Source organism: Morchella sextelata (assembly GCF_020137385.1).
Source record: "Morchella sextelata strain SCLS chromosome Unknown scls_3, whole genome shotgun sequence".
In the NCBI taxonomy this organism is placed as follows: Eukaryota; Fungi; Ascomycota; class Pezizomycetes; order Pezizales; family Morchellaceae; genus Morchella; species Morchella sextelata.
This window is the reverse complement of record NW_025408618.1, coordinates 1285753-1309529: the sequence shown is the minus strand read 5'-3', so window position 1 is coordinate 1309529 and position 23777 is coordinate 1285753. Positions and strand designations below refer to the sequence as shown.

At 47.1% G+C, this 23777-nt stretch overlaps 5 protein-coding genes across 5 annotated transcripts; 3 read left to right on the top strand and 2 right to left on the bottom strand.

Annotated features, from left to right (window-relative positions):
• Positions 1-4004: 4004 nt before the first annotated feature.
• Positions 4005-5546, top strand: H6S33_009173 (uncharacterized protein; the record flags this gene model as incomplete). The annotated part of the gene is made up of 2 exons (XM_044840539.1): positions 4005-4418; positions 4476-5546. The coding sequence occupies 2 exons, from the start codon at positions 4005-4007 to the stop codon at positions 5544-5546; spliced, it is 1485 nt and encodes a 494-aa protein (XP_044697988.1).
• A 1440-nt stretch (positions 5547-6986) lies between these two features.
• Positions 6987-8912, bottom strand: H6S33_009172 (uncharacterized protein; the record flags this gene model as incomplete). The annotated part of the gene is made up of 4 exons (XM_044840538.1): positions 6987-7119; positions 7182-7735; positions 7788-8024; positions 8106-8912. The coding sequence occupies 4 exons, from the start codon at positions 8910-8912 to the stop codon at positions 6987-6989; spliced, it is 1731 nt and encodes a 576-aa protein (XP_044697987.1).
• A 4610-nt stretch (positions 8913-13522) lies between these two features.
• H6S33_009171 (uncharacterized protein) lies at positions 13523-15425 on the top strand (the record flags this gene model as incomplete). The annotated part of the gene is made up of 4 exons (XM_044840537.1): positions 13523-14046; positions 14111-14500; positions 14554-15292; positions 15351-15425. 4 exons carry the CDS (start codon positions 13523-13525, stop codon positions 15423-15425), a joined length of 1728 nt encoding a protein of 575 aa, XP_044697986.1.
• Positions 15426-18193: 2768 nt separating this feature from the next.
• Positions 18194-20183, top strand: H6S33_009170 (uncharacterized protein; the record flags this gene model as incomplete). Its single annotated transcript, XM_044840536.1, has 6 exons — positions 18194-18644; positions 18704-19206; positions 19265-19374; positions 19432-19751; positions 19818-19925; positions 19993-20183. The coding sequence occupies 6 exons, from the start codon at positions 18194-18196 to the stop codon at positions 20181-20183; spliced, it is 1683 nt and encodes a 560-aa protein (XP_044697985.1).
• A 125-nt stretch (positions 20184-20308) lies between these two features.
• Positions 20309-21726, bottom strand: H6S33_009169 (uncharacterized protein; the record flags this gene model as incomplete). Its single annotated transcript, XM_044840535.1, has 4 exons — positions 20309-20438; positions 20531-21290; positions 21431-21542; positions 21658-21726. 4 exons carry the CDS (start codon positions 21724-21726, stop codon positions 20309-20311), a joined length of 1071 nt encoding a protein of 356 aa, XP_044697984.1.
• Between the last annotated feature and the right edge of the window lie 2051 nt (positions 21727-23777).

Sequence of the window (23777 nt, the reverse complement as noted above, 5' to 3'; positions counted from 1 at the left end):
AAGCCGTATCTTATAGCCGACCAGCTAGGAGACGTTCACGGAATCAGGATTAGGTATGTTAGCATGAAATATACTCTAACATTCTAATAAATACATGTATAAGTTTGGCGGTGCTTTATTGTCAATACGGACGAGGGGGAAATTCTTACGTAAGAAGGTTTTCTTTCTTGATAATCGGACATATCAGTTTAGAAATCGATATAGACAGTAGATTAACATTCTTCTTCAGGTAGCCCACATTTCCAGCATTTCATATACCCTTATTGAGAAATCATTAATAGGGCAGATCAGCTGAGCCCTGGTGAAGAAGTCCGTCGATATAGCTTAATCATAACACGCGCACCCCAGAGTTAGTTACGGAACACTAAATCTTGAAACAGAATGATCAACTGGGTTTTAACCGTAACGAAAATCAAAGGAATTTTCTATGCCAAGACTCCGAAACGCTTAAGGATGACATAAAAACTCCCCTTAAACGCAAGCGACTGTGCGTTTGCCTACAAACAGTACAGGCTGGTGCTGATCTTCATTTGGCGTGGATTGTAGTTACAACAACATTCCGTGCATATGTCCCCTCTAGAGTATACCTTCTTGGGACTAAAAATAGAAACTTGGAATCATGAACATTGCCACGTAATGCGGAACAAGCCGAGAGAAGGAATCCCACCTAATTGACAGCTGCAGCTGTAACCTTCAAAGTCTGTAAAACTATTGAGAGTCATTAACTACACGTACTTTGTTTCTACGACCGAAGCACCTGGGTGATAACCAGATGCATGATCAAATATTTCGATCCACGAGGACATCTTTTATGTTCTGGACGCAGAAGTAGGGAAGCGTTCATAATCTGAAGGAAGCAACGAGTCACAGATGAGCTTATGTGGGCTTAACAAGGTTGGTCTGATGCACTCCCAAAGCCGGAGGTGAGATTTGCAACTTCATATGCAAATATTCTCAACACCGACATCTCGTTGTCGTTGCCTTGTACAAGTGAAGAAACGAGCAGAGAGTGGAGAGGTAGATCTGCGAGTGATAAACTATGACGTCAACCCCGGCAGTCGAATGATACCATGCAGCCCCAGCAAATTCATAGATTTCGCCTCTGCCCCGAATCACAAACCCATTGACTTCTTTTCTCCTCTCAGCCTGGAGCATGCGTATTCCAAGATGCATCGTGTGCTTGTGATCTATCGCGAGGCTTTCTTGTGGCGGCTTATTGCACTTTTGAGAGTCATTCCAATGTTAGCTTAATTAAATTAAACTTCGAACATGACCGGAAAACTTGCGACTTTGCAACCTAAATGTTCCTCTGACTGGTCCGTATGAGTGCCCGAGTGAACATAAGAGCCGAACAGGACGCTTCACTTCAAGGTTTATTTTATGGCGGACTCCGGACGACTGAGGCACCTACATGTGCACACCGTGACGATCAATTCCTGCGTCTCTGCCCAGCTTCAACATAAATACGATGAAGGGTATTGAATGAGTTTGCCCTCATGGCGTATGCGGTAAGCATACATGTAGTTATAATTAGTCCGCCGAGAATATGGCGTTTTGGTCGGGGGCGAACCCAAGCCCGGATATCTCTCGCAGGCGGTAAGTGCAATATGAACTTATCTTGGATTTGAGGACTCGGTGATTATATTAACGCCACGCTTTGCAAGTTGGAAGGATCTCATCGTGATTCGTTTTGTCGGACAGCTGACTTCCACACAATGTAGAAAATCGTAGGTGGATGGATGTAAGTACGTAAGCCGGTACACTCATGTAGCATCACTCGGTCTTAGCGAATGTATACTAGCAAGGGGACGTAATGGATGCACGCAGAACTACATGCACACACGTAAGTAGCTACATGTGTGTACCTCAATTGACAAACATGTCCTTATTGCTTGGTTCCCACCAAGACACACACAAGTGCATCATGTATGGTTATATCATATTTCCCTGGTGTGTGATTCGATCCCAAATGCTCGATTCAATCAAAAATGCTATATATACTCCACTTCTCGCCTTCTACCCCACATCACCACTTGTTTTATGCGCATATCTGCCCTTCGCTTGCATGGCCAGCAAACCAAATCCCCAAACATGGAGACGATACCGTTGTTCGTGACATATAGCTACACTTCCCTTCGCCAGATTGGATACTGTCTTGATATTTATAGTTATAGCTACATAAACTGGTGGCAAACGTACCCCGCTACGATCATCGACACGAGGTAAGAGGAATTTTCAGCCCTAGAAACGTTGGGTTTATATCCGCTGTATCTCAAAGTATCGTCATTCGCTCACTCGCCTCAGGAAGCCTACCCGTCGGCTAGGCCCAGTCGATGTCGCAGCAGTACGCAAGCTTCACTAATATTACAAGAACAATAGTTATATATCTTCCAATAAACATGTCCTTCCACGACTTAAGGGAAAGTATCGAAAATCAATAGTAGGCCAGTTACGAGCTCTGCACTCTACTAACTAGTATTTACTACGTAGTCTATTGATCATTGACAGTTGCAACCACGGGCCGGGCCACTGTTAACAGCCAAGCTCTTTCTCATTAACTTAAATACTCGGTGTCCGTGATCACCTATAAGTGAACGACAGTACCTGCGTTAGAGCAGTATGCATAATAACTGGGTATGATGACGGCAGGTTCCGATGAGCACACGACAATGTGGCAAACTCCAGTCCAGTGTCAAAGGCCTTCGCCAACCTCCGAATCAAACATCCCTTAAGAGGAGAGGAGAATGGTGCTTTACTTGGCGAGTCTAGGGCGAGAAAACTTGCTTATCCATAACTACATAGTACGTTCTTATCCCCCAATTCTCCAATATTGGAATGTTACACAAAATGGAGGGGTTTCCCACTTACCTATTATGTCGATCCGCGGTGAAAGATATCCAAATTACTACTATCATAGACCGAAAATTACAGAGCATCAATTGGGTTTTGAAAATACTACAAAAGGGAGGTATGAAATATCACGGACGATATCTCAGTACCTACATGATGTAGGTACTCCCTTGAGCTGTGCCTCTCCAAGTTTATTTCCTGGCTTGCATGCGGGTTTGATCTTTTAGGGAGGTAGATGGAGATGTTAAAGTAAAACCGAGGCGTCATACACTGAACTCTTACTTGAAAAGATGGCCGCTATTAAACAAACAGCATTCACGAACCAACCACCGCTGTGAGGTGCAGATAACACACCAAGATTGGTCTTCTTGGCAGCACCGGGGGTTTCTTCCGTATGGGGAAGGCAATAAAGTTGTCCGAGACACAACAGCCACCCGAGATAAATGATCGTCATTTGTTTTTGTTTATTTCCTTTCTATCTTGCCTACATGTAGCTACATGTATGTACCTACAATATCACCATTAGCTACCACCGATACCGCGCGCGGGTAGTATTCGCTATCGGAACAATAACTACGCGATGTATATCTAAGCATCAAACCTTATTTTCAACTGTGCTTGAAGACGAGAGAGCTGATTGTAGACACAGGCAGAACATCACGAGACAAGACCATGAGAACGCACGGGTTAGAAGGAAGGAAGACAGCAGGGACAGGGGGAAACGCACCACTACCTAATTGGTAGATCTTCACGCTGAGCCGAGGGTTGCGGGATCATGATAGTAATACATACATCGATATAGTAATGCATGGACTCACAGGTAACTCCACTTCTAGCCGGTGGAGTGGCAATAGGTACAGACCATCAAAGCTGTTCCCCACATAGAAGGTGGTGTTCATTGCACCAATCGATTGCTTTCATGGCGGCGCGATGCCATTCGCAATTTCAGATGTATTTGTTCCAGATTATGTCTTAAATCACAAGTGATGTCGTACATGAGTAACTACTAGCCTTCGGTGCAGGAGCCTTTCCCGGAATACCTCTCCCGGTATTGATACATATATAAGATAGCTCTTCCATCTGAGCAACATTTCTGTTCTTCACCGTTGGTCTCCTTCTTCCACCCAGCACCGAGGAATTCTTTACCCATCACGATGAAGACTTTTGCAACCACAATTGGCCTCTTTGCCCTCGCTGTCTCTGCTGTGCCTTCCACTTATCACCGTCCTGGTCTTGTACAGAGTAACCAATTGAGACGTGACCTCACGCGATCGGCACTTCTTGAGCATGCAAAGAAGTTGCAAGGGTTTGCAGAGGTGACGGCTCCTGCGATTACTCGTGTCGCCGGCAGTCGCGGTCATAACTTGACCGTTGATTATATCTATGATACTTTGGTTAAGACTGGATACTACGATGTCGAGCTCCAGACATTTACCTATGTATTTTCTGAGGGCAATGTGACCGTCTCAGCGGCCGGTACCTCGTATGAATCACAGTACTTCCAGTACGCTCCGGCCGGAACTGTTGAAGCTCCTCTGATCTCTGTCTCAAACTTTGGTTGCGAAGCTGCAAGTATATTCCATATCTCCACAGACTGCAGTAACTTATTGACCTCCAAACTATAGGCCGACTTCCCTACAACTGTTTCCGGAAACATCGCCCTTGTTTCCCGAGGAACCTGTGAATTCGGGCTGAAAGTAGCACTCGCAGGTGGTGCCGGAGCCAAGGGAATTATTATCTATAATAACGTCCCGGGTCCTGTGGGCGGTGGTACTCTCGGCCCCGATGAACGTCCCGAGGGGAAATACATCCCCGCCGGCTCACTCTCTCAGGAAGACGCTCTCAGCTTGATATCAAAGCTCAACAATGGCACCTCCATCACCGCAAACCTAGACGTCGACGCCCTCGTTGAGACCCGTTACACCAACAATGTGATCGCAACCTCCAAGTGCGGAGACCAATCCAACATTGTCTTCTCCGGCGGCCACACCGACTCAGTCCAAGCCGGCCCTGGTATCAATGATGACGGCTCAGGGTCCATGGGAATTCTGGAGATTGCTCTTCAGCTCACAAAATTCACTGTCAACAACGCCGTCCGCTTCGGCTTCTGGTCCGCTGAGGAGTTTGGTCTCCTTGGCTCCGAGCACTACATTACCACCGCCCCGGCTGAAGAACTTGCCAAGATCTCGCTTTACCTCAACTTTGACATGATTGCCTCCCCCAACTTTGCGTACTTTATCTATGACGGCGACGGTTCAGCTTTCAACACCACTGGCCCCGCAGGCTCTGACCACATCGAGCACCTGTTTGAGGACTATTTTACCAGCGTCGGGATCAAGACCGCTCCCACCGCGTTCGACGGACGTTCCGACTACGGTCCTTTCCTAGACGTCAATATCCCCAGCGGCGGTCTGTTTACCGGAGCCGAGGGCCTCAAGACCCCCGAAGAGGTAATCTGGTGGGGTGGTGAGGCTGGTGTCGCATATGATGTGAACTACCACGCTGCAGGGGACGATATCACCAACTTGAACATGGGCGCATGGATCCAGAACACGAAGGCGGCGGCGCATGCGATCGCGACATATGCGGTATCGACGGAGGGAATCCCTAAGAGGACGGGACAGCAGAAGAGGGGCGTCAAGTCGGATAAGCCAAAGGCGAGATGCGGCGAGGACATTCCCATTGCGGTGATGTAAAGTGTAGATGCAGGTTTTGGCTTTTTATGATTGATGAGATATGGTTTGGAATGTATATACCCGTCATGACTTTCCGGCGATACACTCGGGTGGGTTAATGTAACAGTTTGTATGAATGAAGCAATAAAATACCTAACGGGACATGAAAGACTTCTCGTCAACCTTCCCGCAGTGTGCGTAGTTAACATGCGGCTTGTAGAAACGCCACAGGGGGCCCAAAGTTACAAAAGACAGGTGGTGTGTGCGTGTGTCGTGGAGTGGGAAAGCATTTGGCTTTAGCTCTAGCTGCCAATCTCAAACGTCAAAACAAAAGTAACCAGAAATCAGCGCGTGAAAAGGAACATTGCCAAAGAAGGTTTGAATACACTGTACATCTCAGCCCACGGCCGCAAAGACGAGGCTGAGCGTGAGGTCATATATGTAGCCACCCCAAAATCACAGGATCCTGGCCCTGTAGCTAGGCCATGCCATAGATCAGACCCTTCAGCGCCGTTTCAATAGGTCGACTCCATATACCACGCCAACCAATACCATTGCCCGGACCCAACGCAGCCACGACCACTGTTACGGCTGATTCGACCCAACTGCCACCCCCCGGCACCGAATCCAGTCTAATCATGTCAATCAACCGGAAGCAAGCACCGAAGCCACATGTAGAGAGCACATGGTAAATGTGGTGTGCTTAGGCGGGGATGGTGTACCTACATGTACTCTCGGCCACCGGGGTAGGCGGCTGACGTAGCAAATGAGTGTTGACAATCACCACCTATCACTCGTCGAGCGCCCCACCCCCCGCTAAACGGCAATCGCCGCGCTTAAGGTCCAGTACACACCCCATCACTCGCCATGTAACTAGAGGGAATATGATCAAGTACCCCCGCTTCTAATCTCCATTTGTATTCTACATATTAGTGCGCACCACCCCGCGTTGTGTTGGTCTTTGGCCCGGCAGCTAGATATTAATTGTTTGGGGGCCGTCTATGGCTGATGACGCGTCTTACAAGGGCCGGTGTAGGTAACAATATATACGCATTTTCAGAACACACTATCATTCACCCCCCCGCCTACTTAATTCCCTATGTACAGCGGTAGGTAATAAGTGATTGAACGGGCTGAGACACAGTGATACCAGTTTTGGGTAAAACGCCACCAACATACGGTGTTTGCAGGTATAACTGTATCTCAGGGCGTTCCATCACTTATTACCCATCGCTGTATGTATTCTATCGAATCTATATATCCTATTTACTCTAAATTGAGACCCTCCCACACGAAACTCTATGAAATAAACAAAGAAAAATATCTGCATGCCGGCAGACACAGTGAATATTGAACTCATTTGTACAAAGAAAAAGAACAAACCAAAAAGAATGCTTCCCATTTTTTTAGCCGTAATAACGCCGTTGCCCGCTTGAAAATGTCCCTCGAACCTCGAATTCTCTACTTGTCGGACAGTTCGTCCACCCAGGTAGCCTCATCGTAAGCTGTAGGTACTCTGTAGACTTGATCTTCCCCATTATAGAGCCTGTTCATCTCTAGCATGAGTCGCCAGACATATACAATCATGTCCTCACTAGAGCACAATTAGCCAGAGACTCAGAAAATAGTTGCAGATAGTTCTAGTAGTAGACTTACTTCCTCATATTCTTATCCGCCCAGTCCTTCCCGGCCTCCGCAATCTTCTTCGCCTCCTCTTCATGGGCCACGATCTCCGGTGCGTCCTCTCCGCCTCCAAGAAAATATCCCAATACATCGTACAGCTCATCCATCTTCGCACTGATGGGGACAAAATGGACCCACGGCACCATTCTCTCTGAGTACCACTCGTGGTAGATTGTGCTTTTCAGCGCGAGGCTCTTTGACACGATTAGTGCCCTCCATCTTGCGCTGTAGCCCCAGCCGTCAACGTCGATTACGTATTTCCATCTCCAGACCTCCTTCAAAGGCTTATGCTCGCCGAACTTGAAGAATGAGTTGAGGGCGTTGCATTCAAAGAAGTTACAGTTGTCTTGTGCGATTTCAACAAATGTGACGTTGGTAAACTGTTCGTCATAGTCGGTCTTTGATATGTATTTTGCGAGCATATTATTCTCTGCGTCTGCTCCAGTAAGGGTGAAGTTTAGTTCTGTCCCTTCTGCTGGAGCGGGCATGGGCGGATTCGTCATCGTAACGAGTCTGTGACGGTGCATCTGGTATACTTAGAATCATTGGTATTAGGGTCAGGTGAAAGGGTGTTCTTACAGATCCAAATTCTTTATCGCCGTAACCGCCACCAGTGGGGCTACCACGCCAGTATAATCCGTTCTCCTTTTTATCCCAAGGCATATCTTCCTCAGGGATATATTTGTAGTCCGGATTACCACCATATTGATAGCTCGTTGGAAATAGAATATCGCTGTAAGCACTTGGAGCGCCGAATGAAAGCATTGGGTAGAGACCTCGAGTGGTAAGGTGTGTTGTGCGGAATCCAGAATGATACTACAGCAATAAAACCTTGTTAGACCAATCATGAAATGTATCACTCGAGAGTGATATCTTAAGAGGAAGAAACTGGCATACCTGAGTGAGCTCCGGATGATTGCAGACATCAACATCCTGCAACCATTCCAACCCCTCCAACTTCGCCATCTCCACTATTTCCACCTCAACCTTCACACCATCCTCTCTGAGCTCCATATCATCCCATCCTTCATCTCCACTCTCCCCATCTTCCTTCTCCTCCACTTTTTTCGAAACTCTGAATGTTGGGTTTGCCTTCGCAAACGCACTGTCCTCTCCACAAGCCTTCGCAACACTCCTGATCAGGCTCATCTCCCCAAAACCATGAGCCTCCCACACCTCCTTCGAGAACTCATATCCCTCCAACCCCTCCGCCTCTTTGCCTCCTTTCAGTACCCTACTATTCCAATCACCCCCCAACACTCTGCTCTCCGCAAGCTCATTAACAACCACATCAAACTCCTTCCACTTCCGCTTCGCCAGAAGCTTCTCAACCGGCCTCAGCATCGAGATCAGTCCCTCCGTTCTCTCGGTCCTCGCCCCAGTTTGAAGTACCATCTCATACTTAAACTCATTCCCATCTCCACTGACGCGCAGCAGATTTACATCATTCGGTATGCGGTTCAGTATTGCTGTTCTCCGCCTAACCTCCTCCGGACCTAGCTTCCGGAAGGGCACGAGGGATTTCATCATCTCGTCGAATTCATCGATGAGTACTACATTTTGCGATTGTGCGTAGTTGAACCAGTCGTCAAATCCATCTGGAGGCGCCATGGAGTACCTGCGGTGGTATTCTTGTACTGCTTCTTCGAGAGTTTTAGATTGGCGGGACAGCATTGAGTTCCATTCTTCTTGTCCGGCTTTCATAAGGTCTGGGATGTTATGCTTAACATGGTTTCCCCCATAGATATTGGTAAAGTTGAAGTCATTAAGATCGATATTCAGGTGTAATGTGAACTTATGGAAATATACGACATAATAGAGGGTGAGTGAAAATGTGAAAATTGCAAAAAAAGCAAGAAATCGAGTATGGAATGATATTTGTGACCAGCCAGTACTGAAGCGGCTTTCTGGAAGGCCTAATCGGCGTCTACTAAACGTGTGTAGAGATATCATGCTGGCTGCCTTTGACCCTCCTCCTTGGAAAGAGCGGTAGAGGGGACATCACACATCTATATGAGTGAAATATCTCCCCTGAAAAGGAGAAACCATCACTACTAAATTAGTAAACTCTATGATCTTCAACTTGCAAAGACTCGTAACAGTCGCATGCAACACGTAATTGAAGGGCCTGCACTAGTTAACGGTGTTCGCAAGGGTTTATGGCTCTGCGGGACGGGAGATGGACAAGGGGATACGTACGCCATGCTTTCGCTTTTACTAAAGTCGGAAGTACATAATTACGACTGATGTGCCGGGATATCCATTTGGAATAACATGGTGGCCGCACCACTACTCCATACAAGTACATTTGATATATTAGCACGTTACCAGGTTCTACTAGACATACATGTACTTACATGTAGCTTATATAATGGGACATATAAGCTTACAAGTACAAGTCTGTACCCGTATCCTTTCCTTTCCATCTTTTTTTTTTCATTTCTCCATGTATTTCTATAGAGGGATTTAATTATACTGCCCTTGACGGCGATAGTTGGATAGAGCCCTTTTGGTGCCACCCACCCCAGCTTAGATATAGGACCGGATCGACGCCCAGAGGCCGCAAGTTAATAGGGGCCGTTAGATCACCTTAGTAGTATTATGGCCTATATATATGTTCCTCTATAATTCTTCATATAAACACTTTTCTTCCTTTGTAAGTCCCGAATTAACGGATGTGTTTTGTTGGTCGTACGTTCCCATTTATAGCTGACAGCCACAGAAGCACATAGCACTCGATTTCGTGATTTGATTCAAGAGTTCCGCGAAATGATCCAGTGAGGAGGAGGACAAAACTTTGTTCTAGTATCTTCCCACTCTGAGCACCAATAGTGCATCAAGTCATTGATCGTTGAAGATTTCTTGGTCTACCTAAATGTAGTATTTGCAAGCTTTCCCCCGAGTCCCGATCGCGGTATCGTTCCAACCCCCACACCCAGCCAAACCCCAACCCGGCTTCACTTAGATCCGTTAACACAAATCCTTGCTATCAGCACTTGGCAGGGGTAAATATTCAAAATCACGTGGTCGCTAATCACCAGTGGGTTAGTGAGGCTGTACTAGCTGAAACCCAGCCGGAGATTTGAGAGAGCCACACTACCCACAGGGACGATGAAGTGTAGACTGTGTCGAAGTTCTAGTTCCAGCTCTAGCTAGGGCCATATTCGAGAAAAAAATTTCATGATGGAGGCTATGCTTGTCTCAACCACTAACGGAACTTTCAAATGCTTATATTTTCTAGACCTAAGCAAGCCGCACGGCTGAGCGAGTAGGAAAGCCCGTAGGTGCTGCAGCTGGGCACATTTGCGAGCCGATATATCAGGGACGTTGGATATTTTGAGTCACTCTGGATCACTCGGTGGAGATGAAATTCGAAAATCCTTGGTAACAGTACTGCGAGGGGCTGTGTTTTCTCGTGAGAGACTCTGATTAGCTCGGCCTCAAAGCGAAGAGAAAGAACGAAGATTGCAATACATATATTGGTCTAAGCAGACCAGCTTGGAGGGGTCAGAATTTCAAGAATTCTTAAATATTGGAGTACTGACCGGCGCTTGGGTATTGTATCGTGACTCGCGTTTGGACACCTAGTTCCGCTGTACATCAAGTGCACCGCCAGAAGTACATCACGCACATGAATCCCCCCATTTCTCCAAGTGTCCCGGTGGAAGTTTTTTTAAAGCTCGGCGGGGCATATAGAGTGCGGATATCCATCCGTTGGGTTACGTCCGTGAGAAAAACCGGCCAAGAACAGAAGCTTGTGAGTACGAGTGCTTAAATATAGTTCAGAACCCAGGTAGGATTTAGCGAGCGCCAACACGGTAACCGACACGATTAAGTTTACCAGATAAGTTTTGGCAGCTCGTATACGTACGCGTAGAAACTATCACGTCCCGAATAGGATCTGCACCTCGGATGGAGTGATACCCTGTGACTGACCGCGTAGAATACGAATGTCTGGCACCAGGTTCATCGATAACTCAGATACGGCACTCAGCGTCCGCACGTAATCAGTCTTAGCTAGCCTCCTGTTCTTCGCGTTCGACGTGCATCTATGTACATAAATACATGTATCATATAAATACATGTATCATATCATGGGTACTAGGAGGTGATTATCAATACCCGCCAATTGTGCTAATTATCAAACTATTTCGAGGTTACATGTGCTTCTAGATGTTTGAAACTGGTCTGAAGAACAGTATCAGGAGTACTTGATGTATTGTGGGTCGCACAAAGCACTTTCACGGGCATCTATAGCCTATTCTAATGGGTACAATACTTAAGTATACTTGTTGGCTGGTGATTTATAATTACTTATCTGAATGCTTTAAGAGCGCCATCCGCATTTAGGTACGTACCTGCATAATGTTTGATAAATATTGGGGCGCGCTTGGGATTTTCGGTAAATGAGTGTTTTTTATATACATATTTGCAGCTTGTACTACATCAATATCGCCTACAAGCGCTCCAACAGAATTCTTCTCACAGATCAACACTGGGTAATCAAATCTCTTCAGTATAATACAAGTATGATTACTACATGTAAGTAGGATAATAGTAGTCTACTAATGCATATGCGACTACATGTATCGAGAGAGTTAGTACGTACTAGTAGTTGCGTTTTACAACTATATCCTAATCAATTCAAATAAGGTCTGTTTTAAATCATTTCTTTATCTTGATGCGTCCGCTATATAGTTACATGTACCTTGCGCTTCTCTCCTAGTCATCACTAATGTATCTACTGTTTAATACCAGTTACTATTAAACCTTCGCTTCGTTGTCCGCAACTATCGTCGACTGGCGTGACGATTGCCGCCGCCATCACTTATAGATTCTAGTGGTTCAAAGTAACAAGTATTTTGGGAGAAGTGGACAGGAGGAGAATTGAATAGAAGCACTTTGGATTATATCCAGTAGATATCTCCGCATCCTTCTCGCGGCAGTAGAAGTGTCTACATTGGAGACTATCAATACTGCTGACACAAATCTATCTCCTAGCATAGCAACCTGAGACGCCTCTTAAAGTACCCAGGAATCAATGCTGCAGGTGTATCCATAAAGGGAATTCCGTACTATTTCAATTGGAACTTTCCCTTTTTCGGACCTTCAAATGCCAGAAATATCTTCTGCCATGGGCAACGTTGACCGCATGATGACTTTCCAGTCAAAATTCTTTTAGACCGCATATTATGAACCACTAGGCCAACTAGCCCATCTCAGGCTAAATTCTAACGATTAAAAAGCAAGTAGTGGTAGCATGCTATATTGAGTAGATATCTCTTTCAAAATGATAGCTTATCATTCGACTCGGCGGCTATGCGGCATGTCGCCTTCGGCAGCTGGCGCTCAAGGTAGCATTTCTCATGTTTTTGCTTTTCACTATCGCGAGGATATGGCTAATTTATTGATTCCATAATGCTTTGAATTGACAGGAACGTCGCGGAGAAAAATAGAATCTGTGGTGCCTAAAATCCCTACGATAACACTTGTATTTGCTTGATGAATTTGTATTACCACAATCTGATACTCCCCGTGTAGATACCTTGAATGCTATCGATTTCTTTACCTAGAAACATTTGAGGTGCAAATCGATGTCACCATCATAGAGAAATGGTTTTCAAAACTAGAGATGAAGTCAGTACCGGTACCTTAACATGAGTCTTCTAATAATCGTTTCCATGTAACCCCTTAGCCCGAATAGGATGCTCCCAACTATTCCACCTACCAATTCGTTAAAAAAACGAGGCTGAACATCCCGAATTAATGACTGCTGGCCTATTAGCGCCCAGCGATTCCCCAGCTAAGATTCCTTGGCAACCCCACTGCGCGTTTCGGGCGTTTCATAGATATCATTTGGTTAGTTAATCCTAGCCCTAACAACCTTAAATGATTTTGAGCCCGAGTAGAATCACTGTATCCATTAGCGCTACATGCAGCGGGGAATGTGTTGTTGAGTTTAAGCTTGTCGGTCCTTAACTCTGCCGCCTAGCTGGGATTTCGCCCCCTTTCGTCGGGCCTTTCATGGGTTCAGCTTCTTCCTGAGAATGTATATAGAGATGCTAGTCCGCGGGAAGAGATAAAACTTAGTTCTAAGATATCAGTAGGACGCTCACTCTTTCCCTTGCGCAGTGGTTGATTCACGTCTTCCCTTCTTTGACGACAATACACTTTTGGTAATATTATTTCGATATACGATATCAAGTATATTCTCTCGATATCTTCCGGAAGATATTCAAGCCTGGGGCTTTACTATATATTTTATCAGCGGTACAGTTATATATATATCACTTTGATTTATGCCAGACTTCACCATGAAGTTCCTTACCATCATTTTCCTGATCCTATTCATCACTCTCGCGTCCGCCGCCGCAATCCGGAGAACCCCAGTTTCCGTAGTAGAGGTCACATCTCTAGTCCCCAGATTCAGCACTACATCTAGCAATGTCCTCAAACCCATTAATCTCGACGTCTTCAAATCCGCCATGGGCCTCTCAGTACGAGACACCGTCGACTTCTCGCGTCTCGACCCGGCCTCCCAAGCCGAGTTAATGTTCGGCTCGCCAGGCAACAATGGCAGCAGTGTTCTCCTTGCAAATATGACCCTCTATGCGCCAGACGGGCAGCAGATCGTCATGATGGAGAGTTTCGAAGGCCTTACGTCTGCAGTGGACTGCAAAGGTGACGATGGGACTATGTCCTTGACTTTCACGTCGAAGGAGGCGTTTGATGCTGCGGTTGAGAAGTGGAGCTTTATTAATGAGGATGAGGATGGTAGCTTCTTGCTTATTGCGAACCATGATGGGTGTGGGGATGCGGATCAAAGACAGGCTTATACGTACGTATATACTACTATGAAAACTTTAGGGCTAAGAGTGACTGATATTTCATATGATGACTAGTATTTCGAAGATCGATAATGAGGAGGCAAGTTTGATGACCATCCTCACGGCCAAGGTTACACCGTGGTCTGAAATCGCTGGGACATTTGATTTGGGCTTTGGGAGTGCTACCGTGTCACCAGGAGCTGCTAGGCGTCTCATGGCACGTGGCTTTAGTGACTTTATGGATGGTGTAGCTGGTGTAGTAAATGGCGTTAAAGATGCTGCTGGTAATGTAATAGATGACATTGGCGACGCTATTACGGGTGATGATAATGACGGTGATGATAATGATGGTTTAGTTGGTACTATTGATGATATTATAGAGGATATCGCAAATGGGGATGTAGTGTTTGATGTATCTTCCGGTACTCCGGGGGAAAGATTCAACGTCCTTACGGATCCTACAAAGTAAGCTATCCGCTACAATCACTTCACAAGAACTTCTACTCACATCTCAACAGCCCCACAAATCCCGCTCTAGTCCTCGACTGCCTCGACTGCTACATCACCGGCAAATTCAAGCTCGTCGGCAAGGTCTCTGTCGAGCAGTTCAATGTGAAAGCACTCACCATTGATGCCAGCCCACAAGACTTCAACACCACAATGAAACTCAATGCCGCAATCGCTGCCTCTGTCGCTGCCCCCACCAGTTTAAACCTTACCAAAGAGATTGTTAGTTTCCCTGTTCCCGCCGCCGGGGTCGTCATCCCGGGTATCTTCGAGCTCGGCACAGTAATGACCTACGAAGTCGCTGTGGAGTCCAGTATTGCTGGCACTGCAAACATCACTTTTGGGCTACAGAGCACGGTCCCAAACGGCGCAAACATCATTGTCAATCTCGCCGACATTGATTCCAGCACTGCAACTGGGTTCGAGGCCGCAACATTTGATCCTATCTTTGAATTTGGAAGCGGATCGGTGACGACGAGCGTTATGGCCATATCACGTCCCAAGCTGACCTTTGGGGTCGAAGTTGTTGGTATCGGAAAGCTGGAGGTTGGGTTGAATCTTGGGTTGCCTAAAGTTGGCGTTGATTTGACAACGAAGTATAATGAGACTGGGGCCTGTGATGGTTCGTCGTCAAAGACGGGTTTTGGAGTTGACTCTAAAATTCTATTGGATCTGGAGGTGAGCGTAAATGGGAAGTTTGGCCCTGGCTCGATCATTGACGCTGGGACGCTTTATACTGTTAGTTTATTGGTAAGAGTTACTACTATCTGGGGATAACTAGTGCGACAATTACTAATATGGAATATAGAAGTACGAGAAGTCGATCTTCGAAAAGTGCTTTCTATTTGATATTCCAGGCCTCGATGGCACGACAACCAGCTAGTTCGACGCCAAGAATGGGTTAAGATTTTATTATCTGGAGAACCGAATAAGATCATGAGATTTATGTTAGCCATCGTAGTATTTAAATTATGATTTTTTATGTGTCTATTGATTAAAGAAAACGAGTGATAATCCGTGAACAGAACATCTTTGGTGGTACATATTCACAGTAGGTCACTCGAAGCGCGGCTCGCAACGGTTAGGGTAATTCTAGTCTGTTGTTTACCAAAGCCATAGCAACAAGAACTAGTCTTTCGAGTTTCGCCGAAGTACACGCACTTGAATACATATATAGAAAGCCCTTATATTAAGGGATTACAGCAATGAATGCCCAGTGGTACCAATGCTCGCGCGCAACGCCTTAAGATAAGCTGTCCTGGTGAGCGGTATGTGTAGATCTTTATCCCTTGCTTCGTACTACCCATGCTGAAGACTCCTATGGCACACCTTATCTGCGAACTATGTCCGCTGAATCATAAAGACAGGTAAGTGCATTCTACATGAACCAACCCACCCTGAAGTTGTTGCTGTAGGGCACGCACGGCTTATACCGGATTATGTGCATGTTGCGAGTACTCTAGTTACAGGCCTGTTGTGCGAGAACCCTGGTCATAATTTAACGCAAGTGCCCCCGTGAGCAGGTGCACCGATAAAACGTCGTCCATTGGGAGGCGAATTATTAGTGTAGGCTGTGTTTGTTCCACGGGAATTACCACCACTCGCTATTGAGAAGGTTAGAAAGTTAAGAATACTATAACTACATGTATTGGACCCGACCCGAGGAATGAAGCAATGGGGTTAACCATTCGATATTGGTTCTCTTAAACCGAGGCTTTATTAACCAGATCTACGCATACTTATTTATAGGCAAGCGAGTGGTACCTGCAATTACATACCTATTCCTAGTTTGTCGTGGACGCACGCATAGCACTGGGTTGCGGAATATGCCATCAAACATGCCCGTGATGCCAGCAGGAACCTTCTTCTGAAGCTAAACCGTCGGGGACAGCGTTCGCTTCCACATCATCAAGCCGCAAGTGGCAACCTTCCTGACAAATTGAAAGTTACTCCCTTGCCTCTGACTTCAATTTTCCGTGTCTTATTACGTGGGCTGAGTGAATACAATACTTGATATACGAGCTCCGTTTTTTGATCCTCAACACTTCGTCTCGGCATATACTTCAAGGCGAGGAGGCTAGGCGCATTTAACACATGCAAATCATGCATAAAATAGCTTTAGCCAATTAACTAGGCTTCCGCCAACACTAATAGTAAGCTATGGCCGGCAGTTTCTCTAAAGACATCGCAAGCTCGATCTCTAGATTTAGGCACTATGATAATTTTCTAGGAGTCAAATCGTTCGGTTATGATACACTATCAACTAGCTATAAGCCATATCATGGCTCAAGACTCTCGGTCCCACTTCTTAAAAATTCAGCCCCAACTAGCATATGCGCGAGAAAAGTCTTTTAGTCGCGCCAGCTGAACTCACAGAAATTTTAAGTCGAGCAGATAAAATTCTGCTTTGTGCATTGGGAAGGGTGGGGCGCAGAACCTTCTGTCCAAATACTTGCACTTTAGGAAAACGATTTTGATGACGCCTAGATCATTTTGAGTAGAACAGGCATCAAAAACAATCAAGCCCTCGGCAATATAACCAGGAAAATCAGATCTCCAAAGCGATACGGGAACCAAGAACACCCCACACAAACACGCACAGGCTTGCGATTACTTATCGATGGTAATCCTTATCAAGTTTAAGCTTAAGTCTCAGGTATCTTCTTTAGCACAAATCGGGGTAATGGCGCATAAACATGTCCAAGAAAAATGGCCTAGATTTCCAATGTCTATCAGTCTTTATCAGTCTTCAACGTACGGCATTGCATAACGGCATCTGATCTGTTGGTGAACAAGCACAAAGAGGCGTCTTCTTTCAGCTCAAAATTCAGCATCAAGCCCGATCATGGCCGGCCTGGTTGTTACTTCAACTGAGATAGTCGTTCCGGGAAGCAGGGATTAGACTGCGAGAACCACTATATCAATACTAGTATATCTTGGGCTTTTGTCTTCAGCTCAAGGTTGTGATAATGCACTACGCCGGTACCCATTTAGGAGTTAGCGGTTATATTGCAAGACATGGGTATGGGGTACATGCTTACATACATACATGTATCTACATGTAGTTGTAACCGAATTCTGAAAACTGATGAGCACTGTATTGCATGTGTCTTTGAGATCGTAGAGAAACATCTGAATTGAAAATGTTTCATTATCTCATTAATACAAGCATCCAAGTTGAGATATATTACAACACCCTCTTAAACCTATACGTATATTCTTGTTTTTGATACATTGCTAAATCAGTAATGGTGTACTCGTTGCCCTAATTCAATGTCGTCAAAATGCATGCTGTATGATGGATGATAGGACCGTAATGTTGGTTTCGTTACATCTGAGACTGACTTTGAGATCCACTCGGTATTCCCGCCATCGACTCTGTCGATCAACCTCGGGATAATGCATATGTATGCCATAGAAGGCTAGAATTACGCCTCTTAATCTACAGTCAGCTTGCCTTACGCCCTATCTTCATGACACCCCTCGTGAGACCACCACACTCAAACTTCTGTTTCACTACTATACGATACACTCAACCGCAATGCTATATCCTCACAATCTTCATGAGTCTAGATCAAGCGTGAAGCTTCTATATAAACCCCAGACCCGCCATTCGAATTATGTCTTCATCCTTCATTCTGACAGACAAACATGTCGAGACTCGTGGGAACCTACCTCACTGCTCTCTTTGAGCAAGCAGCCTCCATCCCGGCCCAAAAGCTGGTATTATACTCTATCCTACTAGGCATAAATTCCCATCTAGGATACTTTATCCATGGCGACCATGACCACCTCTCTGGGACGTTTTTCATAGGCTCCTTCCTCATCCCATCTCTCATTTTTGGTGTGTTCCACAAACATCTTGGTATAGCCATAATCGAGGCATTGACCCTCACCGCAACGATATGGACCAGTTTTCTGGCAGGCCTCACAGCTAGTATCATCACCTACCGCCTATTGTTCCACCCGCTGCGCAAGTTCCCTGGGCCGTTTGGTGCCAAAGTGACAAAGTGGTGGAGCGTGGTAAATGCTGCAAAGACGCTGCAGAACCATGAGCTCGGTATGGATCTGCATGCAAAGTATGGCGATTTTGTAAGGACCGGTAGGTGACCCTGTACAATCCGTTTCCAGTTTTCTTTGATTCTAACGTGAGTACTCCAGGCCCCAACGAACTCTCCATCAACTGCGAAGCCATTGTCCCCATTGTCATCAAACTCGCCAAAGGCCCCTGGTACAACCTTGGAAAACCCAAGCCCTCCACACAGCTGACACGGGACCGTGACGTGCACCGAGCCAACCGCCGTCTCTGGGACAAAGCCTTCACCTCCGACGCCGTGATGCAGTATCTTCCCAAGCTCATAATCCGCTCCACGGAGCTTCTTGATATCATTGCGGCCCAGAACCCCGTTAACATCTCGGAGTACTTCAATTACTACATGTGGGACAGCATGGGCGACGCCACCTTCAGCAAGTCGTTCAACATGCTGCCGACCCACGGGAAGGAGAATGATTACATGCGTATCACAAAGAATGCAACCACGGGCTTGGCAATCTTCGGGCATGTGCCGTACCTGCCGCATATCTTGGATCTGATACCGGGCACGAATAGGGACTATAAAGGCTTTTTAAGGTGGTGTGACGAGTTGGTGAACGAAAGGAGGACGGTATGTTTGTAAGTCAATGATTTTAGGACAGAACGTGGGGGCTGACATTTTGATGCAGAGAAACCCTGAGAAGAAAGATGTATTTTCGTGGCTGTTGACGGCGGATGCTAAGACAATGGCTGGAATTGGTATGGCGAATGAAGCTCGACTAGCAATTCTCGCTGGAAGGTATATTTCATCTTCCTATTTATTTAGGTAGGCTCTTACTAATTTTGATTAATCTAGTGACACGACGGCTACAACACTCACAAACATATGTTTCCATCTTGCCGACAACCAGGACCAGCTGAAGATACTCCGAGAAGAGATTGACGCCCTCTACTCATCCTATCAAGATGACGAGGACAGAATATTCAAGGACCTCGCTATGGGCAAGTGCGACAACACAGACCATCTGGAAGGCGTAATCAATGAGGTATTGCGATTGCATCCAGTATTGCCTTCAAGTCCGCAAAGGATGGCACCTCCAGAAGGCATAACGATCGACAACACATTTGTACCCGGAAACACCGCCATCTACGCCCCCATGCACACGATTTTTAGAGGTATTTTTCTAAGAAAACTTGAGTATAAATAATTAAAGTTCATCCGACTAATTAGGAGATATTTAGATGCCCGAAACTTTGAGAGACCAAAGGAGTTTCTCCCAGAGAGATGGTATAAGACGGCAAAGTATCCACTGACACGTGATCAGAAAGTTTTTATCCCTTTCTGGACTGGTAATTTCTACCCCTGGGGCCCTTGACTAGCATGGAAAACACCAACTAAGCATGAAAAAATATATAGGGACATGGAGTTGTGCTGGCAAGCCTCTGGCGAACATGCACCTTCGGATTGTCGTTACAAGGATTGTGCGGAGATTTTCGATACAGCTGGCGGCTGGCATGAATGAGGACAAACTGAACAAAGATGCTCAGGACTTGTTCATTTTATACATGGGGGATGTCAACCTAATCTTGAAGGAACGGAATATGTGATGCGCAGGTACTAATCTACTGTTTTTTGTTTTTGTAACGCACTATGTAGCTACGAGTAATGGGGTACTAGAATTGAACCAGATTACCAAGGAGGAGGACCGAGTTCCTCACGTCCTGCTGCCTAACTAGGCGGTAGTTGTAGTCTGGCTGTTGAGGTCCAGTAGCTCTTTCATGCCCTCGTTCAAGTGACCCTTGTACTCGCCAGAGGTCTTCAGCTCCTTGTGTCTATGAAAGGCATGAGGCAGCCCGGGCCATCTACAAAAAAAAATAAAAACTATTAGCAATCTTCAATCTTCACCCCAACCACAGAAAATCACCCGCCCCCAGCAGCACCGCACAGCACTCACATTCTCAACTCGGGGCTCTTCGGATCCTCCCTCCTCAGCCCCTTCCAATACGCCACCCCGTCATCCCTCAGCAGGTCCGCGCCCGCCACAAACACAACCGCCCTCGGCAGCCCCTTCAACTCCTTCGGATCAAACAGCGGCGAGAAGTCCACATCCCTCGGATCCGGGCTCCCATACACCTGCTCCAGCACGCCCAGCTTCCCCTTCGCCAGCAGCGGATCATTCACATTATCGCTATACGCCTCAAACGCCGACAGCGTCGCCACGAACCCGCCATGGTCCCGCGTCGAGCACAACCACGGATACGCCAGCAGCTGCCCCACCACCTTCACCCCCGCCTCGGGGCTATCACGCGCGCGCCGGGAGACCACGCAGGCGAGGTTGCCGCCGGAGGACACGCCGCCGACGTAGAAGGCGCTGTGCGGGATGGTGGAGGAGGCCCAGCGCGCGGCGGCCCAGGCGTCGTTGGGGCCGTCTGGGAAGGGGTGCTCGGGCGCGAGGCGGTAGCTGGCGGAGATGATGGTGATCTGGGAGTGGTGGCTGATGTGGCGGAGGACTTCGTCGTCGGCGAGTTGGCTGCCGATGGCGAAACCGCCGCCGTGGAACCAGAGCATGGCGGGCAGCGGGGTGGGGGCGGTGGTGGTGGTGGTGGTGGTGGTGGTGGTGGTGGTAGTTGGGGTGGGGGTGTAGATGCGGGCGGGGAGGGGGTAGCCGGAGGCCCCGGGGTAGGTGGTGTCGGTTACTTGGACGGTTGTTTCGGCTGTAGAAGTGTCAGTATTATATTAAGTATAAGATATAGGTAGGTGGGTAGGTGGGTAGGCAGGTAGGTATCTCTGGGGGTCTTTTTCGATATAGCATGAGAGGTAGGAGGTAGGTCTGTAGATGTGGATATATACACACCCATATACTCTGGATTCGAGGCAAGATAGAGCTCCATCTGTCTATTCCTCTCGTTCCGCGCCTCAACAATACCGCCGCCGCCCGCTTGTTCTGGCGCCGCCGTCTTGATGAACTATTCCCCCGCATACCACAAGTATCTTAGCACTCACTTACACATAGAAATGTGGGGGAAACAAAGCTCTAAAGAAAAAACATGGAGAAGCGATCATTGACTGCTGCTAACTAACCTCAATCCATTCCGCGCTTGGCTTACTAGTAGTACTGATGTCGTCGGGGAGGCCGTAGAGTATCGTCATTTTTGAGAATATGTGGGGGGGGGGGGGGTGGGGTATTGTTTGTTCAAGATAGCTCGTATATAGCTTCTACTTGGTATCCTGGTTCTTGGTTCTTGGTATCTACAATAGGTACGGGTTGTTTATATACAACTGCTTCCCCCTCCCCCTCCCCCGCCCTCCCCCAGAAAAGCTATATATCGTTAAGCTTCCTCGGCCAATTCCAGCTAGCGCTGCAATGCCGAGGCGGCCGAGGCACCCAGCGGGGTTGCTACCAATCCCCGGCATTCCTGGCATTCCTGACATTCCTGTGCTATATTCCCCGTGATTTTCGGAATTCCGTATACTAGTACATAGCAACCAGCAGAAACTGGCCACAAAAGTCGGTAATCGCGGTTCATACCGCTAGGGGTATGTTCTCTCAGCTTTGAGCTCTCTAGTCACATAACTATCTCCTCTATATCTTGTGTGGTTGTGGAGTTATAGTCGTTTCATGCTCTATCCCTCATATACAAAATTACCACATCCCTGAAACCCTAACCCTGTGCTTAACCTGGGTAGATAAGATAAGTACTGCTACTCGTACCGCAGAATCTCAGGAATAACGAAACGAACTGGGCTAGAATACCACTTACCCATTGGTCAAGACGACCAAAAGTTACGCTTTGGGTCTGTCGGATTGAGGCTCAACAAGCATCTGACCAATCCGAAGCCCAATATTCCAGTCTAGTTCGTTTCGCTATTCCTGAGATTTTGCGGTATTCAATTGGGTTTAACCTCGGCGGGGCATGTAGGTACCAGCTGTAAGCACCGGGACAGCCCTGATTGGTCGGAGTAGGCAGGGTGGGATGGGGGGTGCCTCGGAAAGATGCGAGCGTTGAGCCGCGCTGTTATGCAGGCCAGTCTTGATTTCCTGGGTGTGAGGTGATGATATGGACGTAGCTAGCGAGAGGGAAACATTCCTGCGGGAATGGCGAGATAGCTGTGGTGATGAGAGAGGGCTTCTTTGTAAAAATGGGAGAGGGGGAATGGACATACCTGATGTGGTGAAAGAGAGCATCAGACGATTCAGACCCTTAATCCATCCATACTCGCCAGTCAGCAAGCTAGGTAGAGTATTTACCTTGCTTAGCTACTCTTCCACCCAGCTAGGTATTTCCACGGCCACTCAGATTCACCACCGCCGCCAAGCAGCACCCGGACAGACCGAGCTCGCCAACGTGTCAACCTCTCTCCCCTCTCTCCTCTCTCCCCTCTCTCCTCTCTCCCCTCTTCACTTCTCCTCACTTCTCCTCCCTCACTCGCTGTCATTGCAAGCGCCGCCGAACACGGGAACGGTCCATGGGGGGGCGTGATGGTCAGCCAGTTGCTCTAATTAGTCAGAGCGCTAGGCCCAGAGGGAACTGAGTGGTTCGCAGGCCACCGCGCGCCGGTCGAGTGATGATTTGTGATCGCCCAAGACAGGCTAGACAATTGCAAGGCAGGAGAGACACACGCCGGTAAACGGACGGGCGGTAGAGACATAGGTTTTTTTTTTTTTTTAAATTTTTGCAAAAAGTGCATTTCCCGGGTCTAGGGAATAGATCTCCCGGCCCGTTAGAATTGCCGGGGGGAGGTTTAAGGATAGGAATAAGAAGCAAAAAGGCCTTGGCTAGGGGAGAAGAGCTAAAGCTACATAGCTAGCAGTGAATGAGGGAGTGCACTTGGAGCGGAGGGTCATGGATGAAGGAATTGATGCCCTTGGCTTGCCTCACTGTGCAGCGCAGTCTGGCGTGATTGCGAATGTACCTAGCTCGCCTTCAGGTAGAGTACATAGAGTAGGTAGAGGAGCTACTTAGACACCCGCGAGAGTCAAGAACATGTCTCGGGGGAAGAGGGGGGTTTATCATTGCATCAAGTATCCCAGCCGGCGATCAGAAAACCGTTACCTTCAAACTCCTTCTCAAGGCTCTCCCTCTCTAGCTCTCTTCTTGCGCTCCCTCAGTCAGTTCAATTACATACACACGTTTCTCAGACACAAAAAAAAGTCAACCTTAGGCAACTAGTATGCAATCAGAGTTTAAACAACAACAAAA